Genomic DNA, 19,666 nt, shown 5'->3' with positions numbered 1-19,666 from the left:
ACAAAGTAGCACGCCTCATCCATTATTTTATACCCTCAATACAGTTGTATTTGTTGTTTTATTGCATACCAAATAATTCCTTCAATGTACCCCTTCCCCCCAAAAAACTATTGACTCACGATTGGGTATAGTTCCACAAACACTAGCATTACATCGCCTAGCTTGGTCACAACAACAACAAGATTACATTTCATGTCAGGAGGACATCCCAAGGTCACTCTTCATGCATGCGCATGCACAGTGTTGGCAGGCAATTTGACTGTGAGATACATAACAGTTGAGTGTGATGCCATCTTCCCCTGACATTCACGCAGGGACACTTTCCAACAGCAGTTAGAGAAGAGTAATCAGGGAGCAGACTTTCCTGTTTCTGCCCCAGAAGCACGAAAGCCAATTTTATTGTCCTGGCAGTCGTCTCTTGCATTCTCATTTCCAGAATTTTATATATGTATCCCTATCCAAATTACGTAACAGCTGATGGAAATCTATATGGTGATTCAGGTTTCCCAGTAGCAATATTAAACAGCTGCAATGAGAGTGTGATATGATACCTTAATCCCTGTGACTAAATTGTACATTTGAAGACATTTTCAATTTGCATCAAAGCCTTAGGGCTCCATCCTTCAACCCTTTATATTCCAAACTCAGTTAAGTCTATTAGGCTGCAAATGTATCAGCTAGACTGGAACTGTTAACTGTGGCACATTAGTGCTTAATAATGCTAGAAATTACTTATCCAAACTCACACGCCTTCAAAATGAAAATTTGAGACAACCGATCCTATTTACACTGCCATTATACAATAGTGAGGCAACTCAAGCAATTGATACAATTCCAAGTTAGATTTGCTGAACCCAATATTTTGGTGTAAGATCATACTGTACTCACATCAGCCTAGAACAAGTTTCTATTCAGAAAATTCCTTTGTTACTGGTTATCGTATCTTTAGAGAGCAGTGTTTCCGTAGTAATCAAAGCTGTACAACTTACTTTATTAAGATTCCAATCTAATAACACTCTCATGGCCGGTGAACATGAAGTAAAACTTAATACTAAGTTTGTTTTGTCAGCTGAGTGCCTGACACACGTTTGGAAATCCATTGCTATGCTTAAGAGTATACAGACAAGCCTGAGAGTTCCATTTATGCTTGGCATCAACACATGGAAATTTCCCTGCATCTGGAATTGCAGTTACCTCCATATTGGAAAATAACTCTTTTTATATGAGAAACTTTGTGCCAAATGTGAGATTGTATTGAGCATTTTAGACTTCCAAAACATGATGAAAGCATTATGGAAATTCTGGGAAATATGCATAAATCACCAGTACAATGTGGCCAATGCAATTAAGGTAACTTGAATCAAGATTTGGGTGTGCGATATCTTATACTGCCTAGCTTGAGAAAACAAAGGCATTCTACTTCAATATTTGATAAAATTGATCATTCACATCATGGCTCTTTGTAGAACATTGCTGTCTGCAAACTGGTAACTGCGTTCACCTACAAATATAGTCACTGCTTTGTCCACTAAAAGTCTGTGAATTGCCTTTGAGATGTTTCAACAATGTGATATAGAGTTGTATCAAATGCAGAATTATTTTATTCTTAAAATTTTCAAATCGGAAAAGACAAGGAAAAGTCATACATTATCATTCTTTCATTTTTTGTTGTTCATTTCATTGTAATTGTCTTTTTTTTTGCCCCTGAAATTGCTGGACACAGACCTTATGGAAGCAGCTTGTGGTTTGAAATAGAAAATAAAAGTTCAGAGGCACATAGAGAACACCCAGGTTAGGCTTGTCATATTGGTTAGAAGGAATGCAAGTGTTATATGTACTGCTTTTCTCCCCAGCTCTTTCCTCTGGTCTATTCTTTCTTGCTTGTTTGCTGTGTTGAAAATAATGAAATATGGCAAAAATAACTGTTTCCTTTTTGCCTATAGATAATCAGTTTCTCCCCAGCACAATAGAGTAGAATTGATGCACAAGAAGTCAGGACAAAGTCAAGCATTTCCCCTTCAGGAATTGTTATAGGAATGCATGTATTGCTTTACAATACAGAAATAAATATATAAATATTTACTTTAACTATTCAAATTGCTTTGATGATATGATATCCCTATGGCAACTATAACCTGAAAAATAAATATTGGCATTAACCATTTTTTTCGTTGATCTAAAAGTCACAGCTTTTAGTACAGTGTGCATGTTTGCTGGAATGTTATAGCACTTCAACAGATTGTTGGTTTATTTTTCAATCGGTTAGATAATTTAAAAGACAAACACTTGCTTTCCTATGGTAAAGTATCAAATACCTCTACACTAGATAGACATGTACTTGCAGATGAGGTTCACTGAAAGGATTTATTAATACAGAAAGTACTGCCATATAAAAGGCAGCTCTTGTGCACCTGCAAGTAAATTCCTGGCACTTGTGATACTGAGTGGTACAAAGCCATAAAAATGAGAAGGACCTAGACTCCATTCCAGGCAGGATCTCAGCCGGATGACATTTGGGAATCCACGATTGGCTCAGTTATCCCCTTGATCTCCATGGTAAAAGTTTGCCTTTATTTGCAGGTGTTCCTACCAGCCAGCTGGAACCAATTTGTTTATTGGATGAAAATAAGAATTGTTTTGTTTTGAAAATATGTTTATGCGGCAGCTTATGAAACGTTACGTTTTTTCAAGCTTTCAGAATTTTAAGAGATTTTGTAATTAAAAGATACCATAAGCAAAGAGAAACAGAAACCCATCTGAAGTCATTTGAAATTGATGAAGGGAGAAAATGTTATGCTTTCCTTTAAAATGTTCCCTCTTAGATGCAGCTAAAAAAGACTTGTATTATATACAAGAGTCAATGATACACATAATGGTGTGCAGTAAAGAGCTGGAGACGAGCATTCATTTGGTTCTACTGTCGTGCTCAGTATATGAGGTCATGTGTGCACAGACAAATCCTAAGGTTGATATTCAAAGCAAAGCAATAACTTTTTTTTATTTTGCAAGGCTCTTTATTTTTCCACTCCTGAGAAACTGAGAGGGCAGCCACCTTGCTCCCAGTTCTCTACCAGGTCCTCCCTGTTGAGCTAGCCGTTAATATAAAAGAAGAACTCAGGCAATGCACTCACTGACTCTCATCCTGCTTCGCACCTCGAGTTTAGGTGGAAATATAGCCTTTGTCCCTGTATTTTGTGACACTGAATTCGATATTCCCCTACTACCCAACTGCAAGCAGTGCTTTCTTTGAAATAATTCATCAGTAAGAAATTATTTATCAGCTCATGCGTGGCATAAATTTTGCATACCCTGTGCTATTCTTACTATTCACATTGTTCTCAATGCCAACCCTAGAATTCCTTTAGCACCACCACTAACTTAAGCTTAGTCTGTAGGGCAGACTATTTGAATTCTAAGTTCTGAGGCATGACCACCATTATAAATGTCTGCACCTTCTGGAGCAACGGTCTAACATGGTTGAGTGTGTTATAAAGCAGTTATTACCCACACTAGCTTCTCAATTAAATATAGTGGTAGAAAATCAACAATATCTCTGCCTGAGATTTATTCTGGACTGGGAAATAGTAATTGCGCAGAATGCCTTCCCTACATCACCTCAAATTCGCAGTTTGGTATTATTGCACAGGGTCTGTGAGCTGATGAAAATAAATAGGTACATAGGATTGCACAGGACCAGAAAAGACCACCACAATCTATATGGCTGGTCCCAATGTAAAACAAATCTATTCCATCTCTCATACCCTTCAATTGAATTTCCATCCAATACTGTAGTTGAACTATCCAGTTCAATTTCTCTCTGACTGACACGCTCTGCATCCAATGCCTCCTTGGATAATGTATTCTACATATTTATTTCTCTCTGTGTGAAATGATTCAACCTGAGCTGTCCATTCACCTTTCCACTTTTGAACTGAATCTGTAGCACTATGTTCTAGCTTGTTCAACCATGTTAAACAGTCATTAGGATTTGTTCAGCTTTCCTTTCCACAATAGCACAAAGAAACCCTGCAACAGGATGTATAAAGGAACTGCAATCAGACACGTCCATTGCATGGTGCCCAATATTAGCACATTAATCACTGGGGCAACTTGGCAGTGGTAACAAAATCTTTCCCTGCATCTGTAAATGTTCTGCTCCAATTCCCACATGTACTGGAGCTGACATGGAATTTTATTCTTTGCCCTCTGGACTCCCATGAGTATATATGGAGGAAATAATTCATTTGGAAGGTACAGAAAAGAGATTACTGAGTTTCTAAATGAGTTCTGCACTTTATTTCACTGTCCTTTGCATCAGTATACAGCATATCAAAACTGGCAATGTACTCAGAAACAATAGAATTCTGCGCTTTCAAAAATATATTTCCATTTTATAATAAATGAAGTACTCAGTGCACCAGTTTTAAAAAAAAATGCTGCTGGTTGCTTACTCCCAAAGCATATCTCTGGTCAAAATGTTGTTTCCCTTGTCAAAAGAATTTTCAAAAAATATGTTGCTGAAGTTATATTTAGTTTACACCTGTAAATTGAGTCCTGTAGCTCTTCCTCAATCCTACGCCTTGCCCCCTCCTTCCCTATCTTCAGATCATGCCTGAAGACCTTCCTCTTCGACTGTGCTTACGGTCATCACTCTTCTCCCCTCAGCTCGACGTCAGGCTCCACCGTTGTTAAGCCCTCCAAGACACTGCATGAATGGTGCAATTTAAGTGCAAGTTGTTGTTGTTGGTTTCCCCTCAGCAACGGCCCAAAGGGACATGATTAAAATGAGGAAGGTTGCAGTGTCCTGTCACTCTGTAGTACACCATCTTGTAACAATTTTGAGAATGGTTCTCGAGAAAAAGAGGTCAATAAAAATAGAAAGCCTCGTGAGCAATAAAGTACTTCTGAGAGTAGCCCAAAACAAAGGAATTAAATGTTCCCTTTTATGGTTTGTATTGATTCGACACATTTTGTTTCTCTTCACAGAAAGATGCCTGAAATCAGAATGAATGTTATAAATGCATACATTAGACAATTATGAATATTGAATTTAACCTGACGATACCTTCATCAGACCGGATTTAATGCAACAAACAGCAGTGCTAATTCATTGAAGACTGCTTAAATAAAGATGAAGTCAAAACTGAACTGTGGGTGTTTCCTTTTATGTCTCAGAAGTGGGTCTTTTGAATCGGTGAATGATCCATTGAATAAAGCAACAACGTAGAGCCAGCTGCATCTAGCAACACACCATAGTAACGAGAGATATCTGACCCCATTACACTACTCAGCACAGTATTGGGTAGCAGTTTGTTCTTTATATCTTTTTGGCCAAAGCAATATATGGGGTACATATCTCAGCAATAAAAGGTGCAATTTTGCTTAATAAGCATGAAGGGACTAATTGGAATGGATTTACAGTGTGCTATTGCATGAGCACACTGACATTTCTTCTCAGAGTGAGTTCTCTGGTTGCCCTGCTGCACCGTATTAACCCTTACTGGAGTCCTGTAGCTCAGTGGTTAGAGCACTCGCTTTGCAAGTGAGAGACCTGAGTTCAATTCCAGGCAGGTCAGGGCGAAACCTTGGGCAAGTTTCCTTACTCCACACGCCTAATAATAATCCCTCCAAAACAAAACAATAATAAATTGGTCATTTTCAATCTACGACTGTTTGTGGGACATTGCTGTGCGCAATTGGCTGCCGCGTTCGCCCACAAATATACAGTCAATTCACTTTACAGTATATTCTGTGAAGCGCTTTGGGACGTCCTCCCGACGTGAAGAGCGCTATATCAAATGCAAGGATTATTATTATTATTACTGGTGCATTGCAAACTTAATATGACAAGCAAATGAAGAGGGGAGAACTGGATTCTGCACAAGGGTGCTGTAAAACCAATAGTACATCACAACATTCAGGGAAAGCATATTTTTGCTTTGAGACAAGTGAAAGAGCCATGTCACAATCACGTACCTGTTCATCTTCATGGCAACAAATATTTTTCTTTGAAATAATTCACCAGCAGGATCAAACACCCAATGAAGCATGCTGCTACTGAGAAAGCAATTGATTAGGCCTGACATTAAGTGCAATGCCTTATGTGCACTGTGCTTTTTGGGGTCGATTTAACATCAAAATACCAGCATGGATCTGGTGCACAAAGTAAATTGCACTGGACACACACTGCCCTAGACACTGACCACCTTGAAAAGATTGTTGTGTTTTATCAGAAAATTAATTCTCACTCTGCGGTCCATATAAATCTCCGCACAAAATATGCAACTTGATAAAGTTCTCGGCACAAACTTAAAATTGATTTAAAATTAATCTTATTAAAGAGGTGGTCATACGATCAACTCTTTAATAAGGTTCCCAAAAAAATAGTGTATTGTTGTGACTGTGCACTAAGTTGCATTGTGTGCACTGCTCTTCTCAGCCTCTGGTGAGTGCAGATTTGAAGTAGAAAATAAAATTCCCAATCGCATTGCTGCTAGAGCTATAATTGGGGCAGAAAAAGATATTGTGCTGTTCTAAGCAACAGCCTCCAGTCTGTTTTTGGCAGGGATGGGGAAGAGATGGGTCAGAAAGAATTTTTACATAAAGTAATTGGGCCAAAGGGGGAAGAAGAGAGAAAGGGTAAGAGTGTGTGTATACATGTGTGTGTCTCAGGTTCACACTGCATTTATGTAGAGACCAGTGCTGTGATACCAGTTCAGAATTTACATTTTCTCACCCACTATGGTGCAGCTGTCCTGCTTACATTGGTGAGCATCCCCAGTAAGTTGTACTCAAGATTGTCAGACTATACATGGGTGCATATTAACAGTTGACTGCACGCTACAAGTAACCGATATGAAATGAGATATGGTTGTGTGGAAAGGGTCAAATACTGGAGGGACAAATTAAAAATACATTGGGCTTCATGACCTAACTTCGCACTGAGAGGTGGGTGTCCACATATATTCAAATCTACATTTATTTAAGAGTTGACTCTAAAGTGGTCATTGTTTAAACATATGTTAATTGGGAATTTCTGATGTCAAACAGAAGTCTTAGTAAAGAGTACTGAATCTACAAACTTGGATATCCATTTATATCATGCACTTATTAGATGCACTTTTCTTTGACCCCACACAGCCAAGGGTATACTTGCATTTGTAAATTCATTAGTTTAAGTTCACACAGGACAACAGCTAGCAATGCATGCATGACAGCTGTGGCTTGCTGGACAACCAGACCATTGGTGATATACAATGAGACCAATTCCATGTCCACTTACAGGTTATGCAAGTATACATTCAAAAATCAGTGCAAGCCTAATACAGTCAGTCACTGAATTAACAGAGATTTGTTTTGGTCAGCCGGGTGTCTGACACCTGTGAAAACCCATCACTATGCTAAAGAGTATCCAAACCAAACTGAGATTTCCATGCATCCCAACGAAGTTCCAGAGACATTTATTGAAATGGAATGCTTACTCTCTCCCTGGAGGCACACATCCTGCATACCTAATTCTGGAAAGTATTAGTTGCAGGTTGGCAAGACCCAAGGCTTGGGGGCCCCAGTGTGTGATGGGATACTGCTGGAGTCTAAACAGCTGAAATCACATAACTTCCTATTGAGAGGCATATAATCATTGTGAGTGATTATATCCCTGTTCTGGCACCCGATAAAGTTCAGGCTCAATTGTATGTGTTAATTCAGCTTCCCAATCTGTCAGGCTCAGTAATTCCTCTGGAACACTAAGGAAAGGTTTGGAGTAAAGTTTTTTATAGAAAAGACAGAGCAACAAATGGGCTTTTATGTTTGTTTTGTTGTGGTAGTTTTATTTGAACAAGTGGCACCAAAAGGGATTCAAATAAACACATTCAGGGGATTCTGGAAGGATGAGATTTATTGGGCCAAAAGACCTTCTTTATCCAAACCTCTCCTGTGATTTTGTGAGTGGCAGAGCGTGAATACAGTTTAATAGGGCATGCAATGCTCACCTGATTTTTTATAATCAGAACCAGTTTTGGTTACACAAATCTAGCCTCACAAACAACAGTTAGAACATACCCATGGGGATGTTTAATGTAATGTGCACCAGTTTAAATAGTAAAAATGCATATGACATTTATTTTCAGTTGAAATGACATCAATGGCTGAGAAAGAACAGAGAGAAAAAAAACACAGAAATAACATCGGAGGTAAAAATAAAGAATGGAAAATGTAAAAGATGATGGAAAATATACGCAAGAGGGATAAGAAAAAGGAAAAATAAATCTAGACCATGATACAGAGAAGCATCTGAAGTGCTTTGAGTCATCTCAACAAAGTGATAAGGCACTATATATATCAAATGCAAGGATTATTACTATTGAAAGGATTATAATGTTGGGACGTATATTTTTAAAAAAAACTTCAGGAAATAATCTCTAATGTTAAGAGATGGGGAAAAAAATGATAATGTTGGAAATATAGTGTAAAAGGGGTGAGCTGAGCCAGAATTATTTGGGCAGGATATTGCTGCAGGATTTCAGCTGATAGAGTCCAATGGACAAACAAAAAAAACATTTAAAAATAAATTAACCTAGAGATACAGCATCAAAAATTCATGGTGGAGTAGAATAAATTAATTAGACTGATAATGCCCAACTCTACTTTCCACCACTATCCTCGATTCCAGGACTGTTGCTGTTCTGTTTCACTGACTGACTGACTTGATGTAGGAGACAATATACCACGTCATTAATGATTTCAATCAAAGAATTTTCTTTATTAATCAATGGTAATAACAAACTCATTTAAAGTATAATTAAATCTCAATTAAAGTACAGTCAAGTATAGTTATGACAATTCTATATTAAGATTGTGGCAGTAATTGGTTACTATCTCTGGGAGAGGGTGTCGTGCCTTAGCCGGCTTTTTTATTCTTCAGGCATCCCTCTCCAAAGTTTAGCTAAACCATTTTTATACCCCAAAGTTTGCTCACATGGTAACTTTGTGCGAATGTGGAGTTTAAAATTGGTTTGCCCAACCACAGTTCAGAACTGGTTTGTCCAATCACCTTACACTGACATCAAGTCATGGATGAGCGATAACATTCTGCAACTGAATGTCATCAAGGCTGAAGCCATATTGTTTGGTTCAGACCAGCACCTACATGCTTCTGGTTTCATTCAATTCTATCAACCTCCCTGGCTGCTTGGTGAGGCTGCAATGGCTGGTGTCCACACTTTGCTTTGTTCTCGACCCAGAGCTGAAGGTCAATCCCAATGTCCAATTCTTTGTCCTCCATCCATTCCTTTGATATGGTCTCATTCTTCCATCTCCACAACATTTTATTTTCTGCCCTTATCTCACCACTACTGCTGCTGAAACCATTCTCTGTGTTTTTGTTGCATTGGGGATAGATTTTCCCAATGTTGACGTCATCAACTCCACTGGCTAGAAACTTCATCTGATGCAGAACTCTCCTGCACAAGACTCTTCACAACAATTACCCTCATCTTCACTAAGCTCCATTGGCTCCCAGTGCCTCAAAGGATTTAGCTCAGAATCCTTATTCTAGTTTTCAAGACCAAGGCTTTCCTGATTAGTTCTTGTCAGCGCCTCCTCACCCCGGATGCTGACAGTATCACCATCCATGGTGGCACGCTCAACCTTGCTAAGCCAGTCCAGAACCTTGGGGTCTTGTTTGACCCCCAACTATCCTTTCTACCCCACATTTGCGCCATGACCTGCTCTGCCTTCCCCCACCTCTGCAACGTCGCCCGGCTCCAACACTGTCTCACACCACAGGCCGCCGAAACCCACACACATGCCTTCATTACATCGCGGCTCGACTATGCAAACTCACTGCTTGTCGGCCTCCCCAACTCCTCCCTCCAAAAGCTGCAGATTATCCAGAACTCTGCAGCCTATGTCTTCTCCCGCACCAGGCTCTATGACCCTATCACCCCCATCCTTGCCTAACTCCACTGGCTTCCCATCATACAGAGGATACAGTTCAAGATCCTGGTCCTCACTTTCAAAGCCCTCCATGGTCTTGCTCCCCCCTATCTCTCTGATCGCCTAACCCCCTACCATCCTGTTCACTCCCTCCGCTCAGCAGGCTTCACGTCCCCCACCTTGCTCGCTCCACTATCGTCGGGCGGGCCTTCCGCCACTCTGCACCCATCCTCTGGAACTCCATCCCGTAGTTCCTCCACCTCGCCCCCTCCCTTCAAGACCTACCTCAAGACCCTCCTCTTCGACTGTGCTTCCGATCTTCCTGCTTCTCCTATTGCCCTCGCCCCTCTCCCAACCCAATTCTCAGCTCGGGTCCATAACTCTGTCTGTCCAGCACCTTGGGACGTCCTCCCGACGTGATAGGCGCTATACACATGTAATTTTATTGTTATTGTTGTTTCAAATTCCTCTTCCCCCACCACTCTATGCAATCTTCTTCAGTCCTACATATTGGCCTGTTCCAACTTCATACTCTTCATATTCCACAATCAGTCCCACATCCTTGAAACTTTCGTTCTAACTCATTTTGCCTTGCTACCTTACTAACTTCAAAAAACACCTTAAAACATTTCTTCATCTGGTCTTGATTTTTAAATCTCTTATATTCCTTCTCAGAATCTACCATTATAATTGTCAAACACTTTGGGTTGTTTGCTTACATGAAAGGAGTTACAGTGTATAAATGTAAGTGACTATCAAACGCCTAAGCATAGAATTAAAACATTAAACAGGAGACTAAGGATTAAAGAACATAATAATAACGCTACACTATTTGGATTCTTAAACCATTTGATCCAAGGTGGCAAAGCTACCAGTCATGGATTTAGATGATGGCTAACAAAGTAAATACCAGGAGAAGAAAGATACTTTTACAGGAGAAGATAACTAGTGGCTATAGCTATGGCAACATACATTTGACATTTTATTTAAAAAATCTATACAAAAAACAATTGTAGTAAATGTCACCTTAGACGTAAGGGAATGATTGACTGTCAGGCAAGGTACTTGTCTGCAAAAACCAAGCAGCTTTAGAAGTATTGCTGTAACTGTGTATGTATATCGCCATCCTAGACCAATAAACAAATAGAATAGCTACAATAAAAGATAAGTGCTTGAATGTCTAGTGCAGAAAGATCCAAAAGAAAGAGATTAAGATCACAAGATTTGTTTGGATAAAGAAGCCTTTCTGCCCATTTATCTTATTCTTTCAGAATACCCACCCTGTTCTCCCATTATAGGACCTTGTGCTTCTTAAATAAATCTAGTGTCTTAGCTACAATGACCTTTTCTGATATTCTATGAGCTTGCAAAAGCACAAATGGGTAAAACAAATGGTAAACCCTCAACTGCTCACTTTTGTGTCATTTCTTGCTGGCCAGCTAAAACAGCATTATATTTAGAAGATTTAGAAGAAACTGCAGCTAACCTGACAGTATAGGATTAATGCCTCTCTACAAGGCTACATATAAAAATGACTGATAACAGTTTAGCATATTATTCAATCATAATCTGTCACCTTTTCATGGGAGAGCAAACTATTGCTAGGCTTATTTTACACTCCCAACACCAAAGGCAGCCCTGCCAACCTGAAGTGGAACTGGGAAACAAAGACCAGGAGCAAAAAACATTTGATGTTTTGATGCTGCTTCTGGCTTTCTCGCCCTTAGCCTTTTCATTTAAGCATCTGGTCTTTAGACATTGCAGTTCCTTGGTTCATTAATCAATCAAGTCAGTCAATTGTCCTGTGTTCAAGTCAACATTGCATGGCTTTGCAGTAGAAGTATAGCGTAACATATATACATGTTAGTGAAAGTGGAAAATTACCATCAAATCAGGAGGAAATGCCAATCACGACCTGCCTAGATCTGACTTCAGAGACCTGAATCAATACTCACTGAGGCAGAGAAGATGACTCATTTCCATACACAGGATACTCTGGTGTCTGATTAAACAAGTTGTACGTCTGTAACCCTAAAATTATATGATTGCTTCTTTACTATAGTGACTGAAAAAGCTAGATTTGCCAACTACTATGGTCTATGAGTTGAATTATGCCGTCCTGAAGCCAACTAAAGCCGTATTGCAAAAATTCTAATATCAACTTATGCTGCACTAAGTTGCAACACTGTGCCAGTCTATTATTGAAATGGTTTTCTTTGTCATGATAATGTTAACAAACACATTATCCTAGAGCTCCTCTTATGGTCCAGTGGGTAAAGACACTGTCAAGTACAACATTGAGCCACACTGATCAGAAAGTTGCAGAAGGTTTGTACTAGTTAGCTAATCTCAGTCAGACCAGCAATTGTACTTGCTGCAACTGGCCTTAGAGTGAACAGAACTGGACTTGACTCTTTCTTTCTTCTCCTTTAAATCATCAATTATATTAGTTATGCAAAACACAGGGCAGTCTTGATATAAAGGAACCTCCTCCCCCCACCTTTATAATGTGGGTTCACCTGTAAGGCAGGGGCCTTGTGGACATGCAGTTGGCTTCCAGCACAGGCCTGTCATCCTTCCCATGCTCTAAGCCATAGCCAATATCTGAGTAGTCAGATCACCACCAAAGTCACTTTCACATCGTGCCTGTACACAATGCACTTTTAGTGAAATAATGCGAAATATTACATGCGTTACTATTATAATATTGACCTTATTGAAGTCTAAGGAAGATTGACCATCCATTTTTCTTTGTTTTCTGTAGGAAAGTACCCGAACCTCTAAAATACTGCACCTGCTTCTGGAAGAGGCCAGGATTACGAACCGAATTTGGCAAATCACAGGGATGTTTTCCTCTTAGGTTACATTTCACAAGAATGTTCAAAGTATAAATATCTAACCTTGCACAACAAAAGAGATTAATTAGCACTCATATAATTTCCAGCTGCTCTACTTCATCTGGACCTACACAAAATTAGTAATATCGTGCAACAATAAACCCATCTTCTTTAACCTCTTTTTGAAATGCAATTTAAAAGTAGGATATGAATATGATGAAAACTCGTGTGAATGATTTTAGTCTTACTTGTGTCATTTGAAAGTTAGATCAGCCAGCTGTGAGATATAAAAGAATATTTGAAAGGTTTTCAAAACTCAGTATCCACTCCATTTTCTAATTTGGTGTCATTAATATGAGGACATTGGAACTGCTATGAAATAGGTTTTACTTTTGATGTCCAGCATTAACCTGAACCATGTCAAATACAGGACCTTCTGTATTCTACCCAATAATGTTAATTAAAACCCCAACCTCAAAGGAACACTCCAAGCTGCATTTCTACAAATTATTCTAGTTAATATATCAACCATCCTTTACAGCTTTGAAAGAAAGTCGCCAATTTGTTCCATGGAACTGTGCCCACCAAGAAATATGCTGAATTTGCCTTAACTCATTTTACAGATAATCCTTATAGGTGCCAGAAAAACACTTTAATTCTATTAGTCACACTATATCCAAACCTGGTCCCAGAAATTATCAATCCTACCTTAACAATACTTGTTACAAACACATCCCCATATGCTATCTGGGGAACGAAGAATGGGATCAAGAACAGCAATGCAATTACACCATTTTTCATACAAATAATCTTTCACAGTCATACTTGGGTGCCGATTGTATTAAATTTTAGCTCCATAATCACTTCATACATTTCATACATCACTCATTTATATATAAAGTATCCAGCAAAATGTGTTATAAAACTCTCTAAAACAAGAGGCAGTTTTCTTATCTCCAGTAGACCATGGACAGATCTTGCTGTGTTCAGTCCCTAAGTTAAATGAGTTAAATCATCCACTGTCCCCAAATTACATCGCATCCAATAATTTACTGATACCACGTATAATTTAAGAATAAAATAGGACAACTTTCTTAGCAGGTGACCATAGCATGCATAATGATGCATAATGGAAAAAACACGTACTGATTCATAACGTATTCTGGTAAAGTAGAAAGGCATTATAATAATTATTATTCCTTACTCAATGTAGACTCTGCTTGCTGCAGCCTTCCTTTTTTAAAAAATAATAGGCGTTTTACTTAAATTTACAAAGAATTGGAAAAAAATAAACTCATTATCATTTTTTTTCAAACTTTGCATCTTGGCAACCTTGGCCCTAAATATGTTAGGCACATCACATTCAGATCACATCTATTGCAGAAATTACTATCAAATCTACCACAACAAAAATTAAACCCTACATTTTATAGCTGAATAGGAGGGAAACTTTCTTTTAAATCCAGCAGTAAAATAATTCCTTTGATATAGCGCTTTTCACGTCAGGAGGACGTCCCAAAGCGCTTCACAGAACACACTGTAAAGTGAATTGACTGTATATTTGTGGGCGAACGCGGCAGCCAATTGCGCACAGCAATGTCCCACAAACAGTCATGGATTGAAAATGACCAATTTATTATTGTTTTTGGTTTTGGAGGGATTATTATTAGGCTCTGTGTGGAGTAAGGAAACTTGCCCAAGGTTTCGCCCTGCCTGGAATTGAACTCAGGTCTCTCGCTTGCAAAGCGAGTGCTCTAACCACTGAGCTACAGGACTCCACTGAAGGCTGCAACCGGGTTCCAGAAAAAGAATTGTCTCGCAAATACCCTCAATACCCTCTGTAACTGACATGCTACACTGTGTCTGTGAAGCTACTCGGTTGTGAAGTTTGACACATTTGTTTTATAATCCTTGATATAGTACTTCTCAAAGCACTTCACATAATCTATTGTAAAGTGAATTGACTGTTTATTTTGTGGGTGAAATACTGTAGCCAATTGCGCACAGCAATGTTCCACAAACAGTCGTGGATTGAGTCACCAAATTATTATTAAACCAAGAAATTTACAAACGATAAAGTCTGGTACCTCAGCAACTCTAAACATAAATGAAACATTCACAGCTCTTCAAGGGATTCTCAGAAATGCAACCAGTGTCAGAGGGAGAACCTGACATTTGGGAGTGTTTGAAGCAGAGACATGCCTAAAAGGGCAGAAATGTAAAGGCATGAATCATCTCAGAGAACTGGGTGCAAGTCAGTTATCTCAGAGTTACTCAGGAGGTGGGATCGTTAAAGATCCCTTGAGCAAAGATCCCACACCATTTAAAATCACAATGAGAATCTTCAGGAATATTTTCACATCTCTTTTTGAAAGAAACATTACTTTTGATAACCACACTATGGCTAAAATTACTTTAGACCTGAAGTTTTTTTTCTGATGGACAAGCCTACTTTTGTGGACAGCAATTCCAAATTACTTGGCATTCCCGAGGGCAGCTGGCATCCATACAACTAACACCAGCACGAAGCAGCACTTTGGAAAAGGAAATTATAAATGAGGAACAACTTGCACTGCACAAACACCATTATATACTGGGCTCACCAATTGCTCAGCTGGAGCTATTGAAGTGCAACAAAGCACTGATCACAAGTGCGTGAGATACAATCCCTAACCTTGCCAAGTTGCAGAGGTGGTTCATCTACTTTTGTGTCTCTGGGTTAGGGAGAAGTTTAAAAAAAAAGTCAAAATCAGTCTAATCACCAGTTATCATTTCTTTTTACTTTAAAGGGTCATCTACATTATTGAATGTGGCATTTAAAAAAAAGGGATTTATGGAGATTCCAGATTACGATTTAGTGTTTAATATTCATACCAACGTAGTACTGTACTAACTGTTCATTCTTCTGATCATTGTGCATATGTAAAGGAAGATTAAAGGTTTGTCAGAAGAACTAAAATGTCAGTAACAAATGCTAAAATGTTGACTTTGATGCACAAATGTTAAGTAAATTTATATGTCTTTTTTTTTAAACATGAATGCCTTCAGAGATTGAGGAAATCAATTAATTGGGAAATGTATTCTTTCTGAGAAAAGACTAGCACTAAAGCGAATAGTACACAGTCCTTTCACCAAATCCTTCTCGCTGTAAGAGTGCTATACAGTTGAGTTGACACTTCAGGGAGTGCTTCTTACTGAAGAAGACATCTTTCAGATGAGGTGCTAAACTGAGTTCCTATCTCTGGCTGTTTTAAAGATCCTGTGAATCAAAGAAATGAGTTTCTTCTGTGGTCCTGTTCCTCAGATTAATTGGTCAGTCACTCTGTGGCTGTTTCTGGGACCCTGCTGATACATTTACCAACAAAAGCAGCCACTATATTTGACACAAATTGTGAAGTACTTTGAGCCGTTCTGCCATGATCTATAAAGATGCAAGTTCTAACATTGAACAGTTTGAGGCCATCTCAAGACAGTTTTTAAGGGATGTATCACACAGCACAAAATTGCCAATATGATGCTTATTGTGGTGAACAAGGTTCAGTTGAAAGCAAGAAGTGTTAGCCTGGCGTAGTGGTAGCAATCTTGTCTCCGAGTCAGAAAATTGTGGGTTCAAGTCCCACATTGGGTCTTGGAATCACACAGTTTAAACTGACACTCCAATGCAGTGTGTTGGTGTGTTACCTTGTTAGAGATACCTTCCTTCAGATGAGGCACAAAATCAACATCTGCCTGTTCAGGTGGATGTTCAAAATTCCATGGCACTATTCGTAAATAGAAGGGAGTTTCTCCCGGTGTCCTGGCCAACAAATCTCCCCCCAAAAAAACTCCATAGCTGTCTGTGGTGCATTGTGTGCAAATTGGCTGATGCATTTCACCCACAAAATACAGTCAATCCACTTTACAGTATATCCTGTAAAATGCTTTAAGGTATCTCGACAACATGATAAGGAGCTATATCAAATGCAACGCTCTGATTCTTAATTAGTTTCAAGATTTGCCAAGAAAATAAAATACATTCTTTTAAAAGCGTAGTTAACAAATGCACAAGGTACCTGATGAGAAATGAGCTCACATTGGGGACAAACCAAGATAGACACAGCAGAGAAAAATAAATCAAGTAAAGCAATGGAAGATGCCTGGAACTTTGAATTATTTTTCCTGTGACTGGGGCAAGGATCCATGGACAGCAGTTGCCCTCCGGTGGCTATAATTCATGTTTAAGTCTTGACAGGGAATGTTGGCAGGCAATTGAACCATCAGTCGGTAAAGCAGTCAAGCCTATTTGTGCCTTAGCCTAATAAACACACTCATTTTCCAGCAGAGATCTCTGGATAGCAATGAACAGAAGCCCTAGTTGTTTTTCCTTTTCCCAATCTAGAGGAAATAAAGCCAATCATAGCACTCCAACTGTTTTGCCCACAACATACGCAGTCAATTCACTTTACAGTATATTCTGTGATGCGCTTTGAGACGTCTCGAAGACTGATAAGGCACAATATCAAATGCAAGGATTATTATTGTCCCAGATGAGAATAGTTAACTCAGCATAGACCAGGAATCGAATCAGCAACCTTCTGATTTGGTCTGTATGGCTTAAGTTTTGCACTGAGCAGTGACTTCATCTACAACTAGACCATCGGAGGAATAAATAACATTTTTTTTATTTAAAAAATTACTTATCCTCACAAAATAACTTCTCAATCACGACCTCACAGTCCACCAGTCTTGAAACCTAACTGCCAACTGTAATTCTAAATCTTTAGTATGGATTACTTCGTTAATATTCTGTAATCCATGGGCAAAAGTTTACTTTCCACGCATTTTACGTTTTTAAACAAAATCAAAGCTACAATGCTATTTCTACTAATTGCAAAGATGTTATAAAAGCTAAGCCAATCTGCCTTGTGCCTCAGCATTGAAAACTTTCCTTGTAAAAAAAATAAGTGTCATCCAAATTGTTTGCAATTCCAGTATGTCACTCGGTGTAACCGAGACACAGAAGTATTTGAGCAATTGTAAATGCACTAATCGTGGTAGGTAGGGACTGGAGATTCTAGGAAAGTGCTGGATGGGACGACAGGGCATTCATATAAGGGAGTCGGAAAATGGATGAGAAATCTGGAGAATCTCGTGGGAGAAGGCGAAGAGAACAAAAAGTTGATGACTGCTTTGATAAATTCTATGTGACCATATGTTTGGTTCATTAATCCAGCAGTCATTGAACATCTCAATTCTGCCGTTCAAACTTTAATTGCTGATCCACTGATAAGTATTCTATCTCTGATAATACTTACAGTGCGCAACCACAACTTTCCTTTGGGTGGTGATGGGTGTGGGGGGTGTGTGTGTGTGCGGGGGGGGGGGGGGGGGGGGGGGGGGGTGATGAAAATCAAATGAATTGCAAGCCCCAGTAGTTGCAATAAATGGATCGAAAGTTGTTTTCATACCAGATCAAAACATTCCCCTCACTACGGTGTAAAATAACGGTTTTAGTCAACTGAGTAAAGTTCTTAGGATAATTCAATCAGAGACCACATGGATAACATGGGATGGGACTCGCATCATTTTTTTCTGTACATATCCTTTATAACAGCACCGCGTTCACTACAGCCGCAGCAATGCATTATCTCCGACACTGAAAAAGGGATCTGCCAAACAAATCCACGTTAAAGAATGATCCATTATAGTATTATCCATATTACTGACAAATCCAATTAAGCGTCAAGGCATTAATGCCATTCAGAGGAGCAGCAGATGTACTTAGGTACCACACATGTTGTTCTGGGTTTATCTGCTTAAACCTCACCCACAATGGATAAGGAATGGCTAATGCTTTTTTTTTCTCCCCTTTCTCTCTCTCTCTCTCTCTCTTCCCCTCGAAGAGGGTGTCGTGTTCAGCGGGTACTGTGTTCGGATCATTTCCAGAACATGTCACTGTGTCCCTCACATCCAGTGAAAGGGAAAAGTCATCTTTCGGTCTTCAAGAAGGGTTGTGTTCCCCCAAACCGCAGAGTGTCCGGAGGTCCCCAATCGGGGGGGGGGGGGTCCCACGTCAAAAAGTTTGCTTTATTTAACCAGTGGCACTGGACTGGTCTCGGAAAACAAAAAAGCATGAGCAGAAAATGTACATTTTGTATCGAGTTATCCATTGATAATGAATGGGAAGACAGCTTTTCTCCCCCAAAACCCCCCAACCCCTCACCCCCCCAACCCAACCCCGGGCCAAGCGCAGGAAAATAACTGTTTCCAAAGAAGAAGCAGAAGAAAAAGAAGAAAAAAAGAAAGAAAGAAAGAAAGAACAGGTTGGGCTCAGTTCACTCACCGTCTTCCTTCTCGTCGAAAACTGGACGCTTTGAAGAAGTATTCGCTCCCATCCTCGTCTCACCCTCTGCCACATTTAAGAAGGAGCCGATCCGGTGGCATTCCCGAGTTGGCGCAACACGAGGGGAGCCGAGCGGGACCTGAGCGCCAACATCTCCTCACAGCCACTCACTCCCTCCCTCACTCCCTCCCTCCCTCCCCCTCTCACTCCCTCACTCACTCCCTCCCTCCCTCACTCACTCACTCGCTCACTCACTCGCTCCCTCCCTCCCTCCCTCGCTCCCTCCCTCACTCACTCACTCCCTCACTCGCTCACTCACTCACTGACTCCCTCCCTCCCTCACTCACTCCCTCCCTCCCTCACTCGTGTCTCACTCACGGCCAGAAATCTTTTTTTTCTTTCCCAGTGCGCTTTCTTTTTTTCAACCCAAACGTTACGTACGCGTTTTCGCGACTTAACAAAATAAATGATTTTTTTTTTTGCCTCCACCCCCCCCCCCCCCCACCCCCCAACCCCCCACCAAAAAAAAAATTAAAATTAAAACGATAGCTGTCGACTCGCCGCGGAGAGA

At 39.7% G+C, this 19,666-nt stretch overlaps 1 protein-coding gene across 4 annotated transcripts in view; it reads right to left on the bottom strand.

Annotated features, from left to right (window-relative positions):
• LOC103180419 (serine/threonine-protein kinase 32C) overlaps window positions 1–19,302 on the bottom strand; it is an 80,450-nt gene extending 61,148 nt beyond the window's left edge. For all 4 annotated transcript variants that reach the window (XM_042337076.1, XM_042337077.1, XM_042337078.1 and 1 more), the window contains exon 1: window positions 19,096–19,302. In XM_042337076.1, coding sequence (XP_042193010.1) covers window positions 19,096–19,147 — 52 coding nt within the window. In that variant the 5' untranslated portion in view covers window positions 19,148–19,302. The remainder of the gene's footprint in view (window positions 1–19,095) is intronic.
• Between the last annotated feature and the right edge of the window lie 364 nt (window positions 19,303–19,666).

Source organism: Callorhinchus milii, unplaced genomic scaffold (assembly GCF_018977255.1).
Source record: "Callorhinchus milii isolate IMCB2004 unplaced genomic scaffold, IMCB_Cmil_1.0 Scaffold7, whole genome shotgun sequence".
Taxonomy (NCBI): Eukaryota; Metazoa; Chordata; class Chondrichthyes; order Chimaeriformes; family Callorhinchidae; genus Callorhinchus; species Callorhinchus milii.
Note: the sequence above shows the minus strand (reverse complement) of the source record. Positions and strands in the feature narration are given on the sequence as shown.